General features: G+C 49.9%; 1 protein-coding gene across 3 annotated transcripts in view; it reads left to right on the top strand.

The window, feature by feature from the left end:
• Positions 1-1,480: 1,480 nt before the first annotated feature.
• DELE1 (DAP3 binding cell death enhancer 1) overlaps positions 1,481-8,299 on the top strand; it is a 39,239-nt gene continuing 32,420 nt past the window's right edge. For 2 of the 3 annotated variants that reach the window (XM_045028809.1, XM_045028807.1), the window contains exons 1-2: positions 1,481-1,756; positions 3,467-3,593. In XM_045028809.1, coding sequence (XP_044884744.1) covers positions 1,726-1,756; positions 3,467-3,593 — 158 coding nt within the window. In that variant the 5' untranslated portion in view covers positions 1,481-1,725. The remainder of the gene's footprint in view (positions 1,757-3,466; positions 3,594-8,299) is intronic. The other variant, XM_045028808.1, reaches the window with a different exon arrangement.

The raw sequence follows: 8,299 nt of genomic DNA, 5'->3' as shown, positions 1-8,299 counted from the left end.
CTTCCCCTACTAATTCTTCCCTGTTTGTGAGCAGCAAGTCAAGAAGAGCTCTGCCCCTATTTGGTTCCTCCAGCATTTGCACCAGGAAATTGTCCCCTATACTTCCTGGATTGTCTGTGCACTGCTGTATTGCTCTCCCAGCAGATATCGGGGTGACTGAAGTCCTCCATGAAAACCAGGACCTGTGACCTGTGAACTTAACCCAAAAACTGTCAACAAGCTTTCCTCCGGTTTCATACTGGAGCTCTGAGCAATCATATTGCGCTCTTACATATAGTACAAGTTCTCCACCTTTTCTCCCCCTTCCTGAACTGTTCATACCCATTCATGACAGTGCTCCAGTCATCTGAGTTACCCCACCAAGTCTCTGTTACTCCACTCAGATTATAGTTCCTTGACTGTGCCAGGACTTCCACCTCTTCCTGCTTGTTTCCCAGGCTTCTTGCATTTGTGTACAGGCACCGAAAATAACTAGCCAATTGCCCTTTCTCAGTATGAATCAAGAGGCCTCTCCTGTTGCACTACCTCCTTGTGCAGAGAGAGGATAGCCTCTCTTTGCAGACTTCCACTGAGGGCTATGGCCCTACTCCCAGCACGAGCCAATGCACACTCAGAGGGCACTGGGCAGCTGCGTCCCTGGGCCTGTGTCTCATCTGGAGGCGGGACTCCACGTAAAGTGTGGCCCACCAGGAGCCGGCCTGGCTGTTGCTATAGCGCAGCGAGGAGCTGGGACAGGCACAGAGCCTGCCTTAGCCCCAGTGCTCCTCTGACCAGGAGCCACATGACCTAAGCCCATGCCCCGACTTGACACCCCCCAAAACCCAGAGCCTCCTCCTGCACTCCAAATCCCTCACTCCCCAGCCCAATTTCAGAGCCTGCACCCTCAGCCAAAGCCCTCACCCCCACACACCCCAACCCCTTGCTCCATCCAAGAGCCCCCTCACATATCTGAACCCATCATCCCCAGCCCAGAACCCACACCCTCTGCCATACCTCAACCCCCTGCCTCAAGCCACAGCCCCCTCCAAATCCCTCACTACGCTGAAGTCTGAAGCCCCTTCCTGCACCCCAAACCCCTATCCCGACCCCAGAGCCTCACCCCCTTCTGCACCCCAGGGAGAGGGAATATAACAAACGGGGGCAGGGCCTTGGAGAAGGGGTGGGGCAAAGGTGTTTAGTTTTGTGCCATTAGAAAGTTAGCAACACTATCAGCGACCATCACCTGGGTGAACGGGCTCCTGCCCCAGCCACCCACCGGTCCTCCAGGGCCCGACAGCCCACACGTTGCCAGTCTCCCTGCGAGCGGGGCTCATCGACCCCCAACCTCAGGTTCTCTCGGCAGTCTGTCTCTCCAGCGTCCCGGATTTCCTCTCTATGGCATATTGCCCCTCTAGCCTATGTGCCTCCTCTATGGTTCCGGCTTAGTCTAGCCTAGATACTGCCTCTCTATGGTCGGACTAGCACCGTCTAGCCTTTCCATAGCCTCACTATGGTATATGGTCCCTCTAGTCTACTATTTATGGTTTCGGGGGTGTTCTATCTGTCACGCACCCTCTCTGGTGTGTCCCATCTAGCCTTCACACTGCCTCTCTATGGGCTCGTTTGCCTCCCTCTAGGCCTCACTTTCCTTCTCCATGGTTTCTGCGGGGCCCCTCTACCCCTGACGTTTCCGCTCTGTGGTCTCTCGCGTGGCTCCCGGTCTGGGAGCCGGGACGCAGGACCGAGATGTGGCGGCTGCCAGGGCTGCTGAGCCGAGGTCAGTGGTCTGGAGCGGGGCTCACACACCCGCTGCGTATCGCGAGAGTCGCGACAGGGCCGGGCCGGGACTCGGCAGCGCTGCAAGGGCGGGGTTGGGTGGTGTCCCGACGCCCGCAGAGGGGGCAACCTGGGCGCAGGGACAGCCCGGCCGGGCAGCTCCTGCCGGGGCTAGGGCTAGAAGGGCTGGCCCGGCCCACTTCCCCTTCCCACCGCAAGGTCGCATTCTCTTCTTAGCAAGTCTCCATAGGCTCCCCGCGCTGGCTGCCTCAACTCCTGTCCTGAGCCCGTAACGTTCCCAGAGCCCAGCCGGGCCGTCCAGCCCTGTAAGCCGGTCCTAGCAATGAGCTTCCCCGGCCCGGGCCTTAGCTCCCTCCCCTGCCTGTTGCTGGCTCAGTACAGCGTGCCCAGGACTCAGTGGCTCAATCACACATGCAGCCTGGGGAAGGTTGGTTAGTCTAATAAATGAAAGGGGGGAGGGGAATAAGAGCTCCCTTTCATGAACACCCAGCCAGCCAGTTAGCTATGAAGTCCCTCTTGGTGGCTGTTTTCTGCTTGTTTTACCTGTAAAGGGTTAACAAAGTTAACCAAGTAAAGGAAAAGGAATGGGCATCTGACCAAAAGAGCCAATGGGAGGCTAGAACTTTTTTAAAATGGGGGTAAAAAGAACCCTTTATCCACAAGCCAAAATAAAGAAATAAACCTAATTGTGTCTACTTAAACATACCTTGTCCAATGATTTCTTCTAGGTATGGAAGATGAATTGTTATACCTCACATCGCATTACTGCTTGTAGCATTGCTGCTCTGTGTCTCCTTCTCTGGAGAACAAGAGACAAAGAGGAAGTTTTTTCCCCCCATTTTAAAAAGTTCTAGCCTCCTGTTGGCTGTTTTGGTCAGGTGCCTACTCCTTTTTCTTTACCTGGAAGGGAGCTTCCCTCCCCCCCTTTCATTTATTACATGCTTACTAAGCTGTGACTACCTTCCTCTAGTGAATTCAAGTACTTGCTAAACTACAATTTCCATTTCAATTAACCCTACAATTCAACAAAGAGTTCTGTGGCACCTTAAAGACTAACAGATGTATTGAAGCATAAGCTTTTGTGGGTGAATACCCATGTTGTCAGATGCATGCATGCCACAGGACTCTTTGTTGCTTTTTACAGATCCAGACTAACACGGCTACCCCTCTCCTAAAATTCAAAATACCCCATTTTTAGGGGACTTTATGACCCCCATGGCAGAAACATAACAGCCGCTGCTGCCCACATTGCTTGAGCCAGTTTTGGTTGCAATCCATCCTTCCTCTTTGGATGGACTGTGAGGCTGGGAACTTCTGCCCCAAACAAGAGAGTTCCTGGAAGTTCCACACCAAGTGAGGATTAGACTGGAAATGCTCTGACAGCTTCCACTTCAGGCTGCTTGATCTCCAAATAACTAGAGATGGGGGATTGACTTTCCTTGTGCTAGCACTAGTTCACTCCTGAAGGGAATGGAGAATTAGGTCTCTGGCTCCCTGTGGAGCAGAGTGCATGCCAGTGAGGCAGCACAGACACCCTTATGTAGCCAGACCCAGTGTTCCCGAGGGGACAGAGCATGTCCTAATGCTGGGGAGGCTGCTCTGTCCTTGAGCTACATGCTGGAGTGTCTGGAATCTCCTCCCAGCAGAATCCCAATGCATTGGTCCCCTCTCCTTCTAACTCCACATGCAGCCCTTCATCGCCTCCATGTGCTGAATGCTTCAAGCTCTATCCATGGGATCCCAACCCTCCCCACCAATGAGGAGTTCCGGAACGCCACCTCAGCAATCAGTGCTGGACAGACTCCATCTGAACAGAGGTGAGGATGGGTAGCCTTCCAGTGGGGGAAGCAGGAAGGAGACCTGGGCAGCCTCTACAGTGCAGTATCCAGCTAGAATGCAGAATGAGGGTCAGGGAACCCAGGGATAGCCAACACGTCCCATTCTGTGTTGGGGGAGAGCCACAGTTGAGGGTTCTCCCATAGTCCTCAGTGCCCACTATGCCTGTAGGCAGCAGGGAAGCGGCTTTTGGGGTCTGCGTGGACTGGACTTCTTAGCCAAAGGCAAGAACTGTAAATGGGAGTCCTGGGGAATGGTTCCCATTTGGGTTTGGTCTGGTCATACCATCCCTTCACCTCAGCCAGTGTTGGAGACAGCAGCAAACATGCCCCAAAGATCACCCTGTTCTCAGGAACTGCAACATGAAATCCCTTTTCCTGATGGTGATCTAAGGAATTGCTGAAGTCATCGTATTTTAATCCAGGTCCTGGTTTTCTCTCTGTTTGCCCTTCTCATAACCTAACTCAGCTTTACCTCTGGTCACAGGCTCCTACCCCATGTCTTTCTCCCTCCTGCACCAGGCAGACCTCCAGCATAGTCCCCCTCCCTGTATCTCTTCCCCTCCTGCCTCAGATGTCCACACTAGGGAGAGTGTTCTAGCTAAACCCTTTGCATACCCTCCGGAGTTCAGTATGGGTGGCATGCATGTGACTGAGTGAGGTCTCCACGGTGCTCTGGAACCCCTTTGGCCAGCCTGTGCAGGCCCAAGGTCAGGGTGCATTCCTGGTCTCTTCCCCAGCACTCCGACTGGTGAGTCATACTGGTGCTGCAGCATGGGTCTGACAGTGTGGCACAGCCTGTCTCCCTGTGCTGCACCCTGGCTATGTCTACACAGGAACCTCACCACCATTTGCAGTGAGTGGGTGCTGCTCCAAAGCTGCAGTTAAGCTGGAGGTCTGCCATCTTATCATGTAACTTTTCCTACTCAGAGTAGAGCTAGACACCAGGGTAGTGCTTGCCTGCTGCTGCTCCCTCCAGCAGCAGTGAATGGCACCCAGGGCTAATGCAGCTGCTTTGTGCCTCACACACACTCCACTCCTCTCCCCTCCAGCCCTGTGTTGCCCTTTGCCTCATCTTCAGGAGGATGGTGATTTGCTGATGTGAAGCTGCTGTCTGAGTGCCTGGAAACAATGTAAATGTTTCACAGTGGCTCTACCAACTTAACCTCCCACGTCTGACCCATTTAAGGCTTTATACAAGCCTGGAAAACATTACCGAGCACTGCTGGCCTGAAGACTGAGCCTAGTGGCTCGGTTGTGGGCATGTCATCAATACACCAGCCAGTGTAGTCTGGCAAATTACCAGCAGGATTAGAATTTACATACAACTTGTGCTTGCTGCTGGCGATTGGGTGCCCAGGTGCTCTCAACTGATGAGGGCAAGGATCCAGTGCTGTGGGGCCAGGACCCTTCTCACTGGCCTTGATGCAGGATTATGGCCCAGTCAGGTGGTCCCTGTGAGGGGGGAAGAAATAGGTGTCCCAGGGAAGTAAGACAGGGCTAGGGGAAGAATAGAGTGGCTGCTCCTCCAACCCAGGGGGAACAGAGGATGAGGGGTTCAAAATTCAATAGTGCTTAAGGTTGAATTTTGAAACTGAAATGATCCTAGAGAAATCAGGGTGAGAATGGTCCACGCAGTCCAAGCAAAGCTCGGGTTGCTAAAACATTGCAGGAGTTTCTCCCCCTGGCACACGCTTGTTTCTGTCTGTATTCCCCTGCCACCACCTCCTCTCCACCACAGTTCTGTCGTTGATGGTCCTGGGTTTTATAGAGTAAAAATTTTAAGGCCATTAGAGCATGTAGTCTGACCTGTATAACACAGGCCCTTGAATTCCACCCAGTTGCATCTGTATTGAGCCCAGCAACGTGCATTTAGCTAAAGCATCTTTCAGAAAGGGAGCCAGCCTGGATTTGAAACCATCAAGAGTTGAAGAATTCACCATTTCTTTTCCTCGCTAGTTTGTTTCAATGGTTTATAACCTCACTGTCTTAAAATTTTGTGCTTTATTTCTAATTTAAACGTCTGGCTTTATCTTCCAGCCATTGGTTCTTGTTTTGCCTTTCTCTGCTAGATTTAAGAGTGCTTTAGTACCCAGTGTCTCAGTCTTCTTTTTGATAACTTTAAACAGACTGATCTCTTTAAGTCTGGCACTGTAAGTCATTTTGTTCAGCCCTTACATCATTTTGTGGCTCTCTTCTGCATCCTTTCCAATTTTTCAACATCATTTTTAAAATGCATACACTGGAAATGGATGTAGTATTCCATATCAGTCTCACCAATGTCCTATACAGAGATAAAATCATCTTCCTGCACTCTACACTCACGTTTATATCTCCAAGGACTGTATTGGTCCTTTTGCCACAGCATTACACTGGGAGCTCATGTTCCACTATGACCCTTATACATGCCTGGAAAACATTAGTCAGAGTCCCTGTTTTCCAGGATATGCTCCCTTCAGAGCCTTGGAGCGGAGCCCAGAGCTGGAGCTCGGAGCAGTGGAGCTGCAGGTTTTTGCCTGGAGCTGAAGAGGAGCTGTAGCAGTCACTATTGGTGCTGGAGCGGAGAAATAAAAAAAATGTGATTGCTCCAAATCCCTTAGTCTGTAGGTCTGACCTGCGTTCCTCCTTCCTACATGTATAACTTTCTATTTGGCTGTATTAAAAAGCATTCTATTTGAATGGTCCCACCTTACTAAGTGATCCAGGTCGCTCTGTATGGCTACCTTGTCCTCATCATTATATGCTACTTTGTCAATCTCTGTGTAATCTTCAAATCTGATCAGTGGGTTTTTTTATATTTTCTTCCTGGTCTTTATAAAGATATTGAATAGTGTTGGGCCTAATACCTATCCCTGCAGAACTTCACTAGAAAAAACCCCTTCCAGGATGATCTGTCAGTTAGACAGTTCTTAATCCTTTTAGTATGGCTTGATATTGTATAGTGCTCATTTAAAACCCAGAATGTTGTGACATACCAAGGTACAATTCAGACCAATGAGTATCTGTCACCACTGCCCTGTAACCTGGGGTGCCCTTTGCACTGCTTTGCTGCTGGAGCCACCAACCTGGACTGCTCACAAACAGCCTGCAGTATGTAAGTCACTCCCAGCTATGTCTGTGTGTGCTGCAGCCAGCCAGCCACCCCTTGGCTCTTACCAGCCTTAAAGAATCCAGAGGGTGAGCCAAGCACATTCCCAGTCCCAGATCTTCCCCCAGAAACATATGTCTGTGCTGTCCAGCCATCTCCTGTACAGTGCAAATATATTGAGTCTGTTCTTCTTTTGAAAAAATAATATGCACACAACTTGTTACCCCAAATGGTGTTCCCAGACATTTCAGCGAACACATTAAAACAAGTTTATTAACTATAGAGAAAAAGCTTGTAAGTGAGTACAAGTAATGAAGTGTAAAAGTCAGAGTTGCTTACAAAAAAAATAAAGGTAGAATGCTATCTGGGTGCCCAGTTTAACTTTGCTTTGAATCTGATATAGTTTGTTTTCTCACCACATGCTTTCAGCACTCTTACTGACCAAACTCGGGGGTCGGGACCCTCCCCAAGAATCCAACAGCTGCCTCCTTTGTCTCTTCAGGTGCAGGGAAAGCAATAGGCAGGGAGAGAGAGAGAGGGGTGCCTAGGATGTTTGTCCCAACTTTTTATAGTTTCTGTCCCCTCTTGAAAAACATTTCTAGCTGAGACCCAGAAGACAAAGTCTGTGTGGAAGGATATTCCCTGCTGGGCTTTTTTCCACCTTTGAACTTCTTTGTTTTCTCTCCTTGCTTGATTTACTACTTAAATCCAAATTAAGCCAAGCAGACATTCCTTCTTTTATTTAGGACAGTCCTGACTTCTGCCTGGGCAGAGCTGTGTGATTTGGAACATGTGTTAAGATATGTCTGCACTACAGACCTTACAGCAGCACAGCTGTAATGCTGCAGCTGTGCCGCTGTAAGGTCTCCCATGTAGCCACTCTATGCCAACGGGAGAGAGTTCTGTCACCGGCATAATTAAACCACCACCAATGAGCGGCAGTAGCTGTGTCAGCAGGAGACCGTCTCCCACCGACATAATGCTGTCCACATCAGTGCTTCTGTCAGTGAAATCTGTCAGTCACACCCCAACCGATAGAAGTTTTTCCGACAAAAGTGCTAGTACAGACATAGCCTTAATAACATTATACGGGGGAATCTTAGAACTTCATATACAATGTTGCCACACATTTTATCAGGACAGTACTGACCGGCAAATTGAGTTTTCAAATGATACCTTACAGGGCATACTTTGTACAAAGATTATTACAATAGTGTATTGGATGTGAACATAGGGGTGTATTCAGGGCCAGCTCCAGGCACCAGGGCAGCAAGCAGGTGCTTGGGGCGGCCAACGGAAAGAGGCGGGACGTCGGCAAGTCCCTCAGTCCCTTTCGGAGGGAAGGACCTGCCGCTGAACTGCCCCCGAAGAATGAAGCGCCATTGCCATAGTATTTGCGTCTCAGATTTTTTTTAAAATTTTTTTTTTTGCCGCATGGGGCAGCAAAAACGCTGGAGCCGGCCCTGGGTGTATTATATCATAGTGGTACTAAGTCAAACTCTTTCCATACAAAAAACAGTACATTACATCTGTGCAGTTACCTCTATCAACCAAACTTGTTATCTCATCAAAGAATGAAATCAGATTTGCTTGACAAGAC

Source organism: Mauremys mutica, chromosome 8 (genome assembly GCF_020497125.1).
Source record: "Mauremys mutica isolate MM-2020 ecotype Southern chromosome 8, ASM2049712v1, whole genome shotgun sequence".
NCBI classification, from domain to species: Eukaryota; Metazoa; Chordata; order Testudines; family Geoemydidae; genus Mauremys; species Mauremys mutica.
Note: the sequence above shows the minus strand (reverse complement) of the source record. Positions and strands in the feature narration are given on the sequence as shown.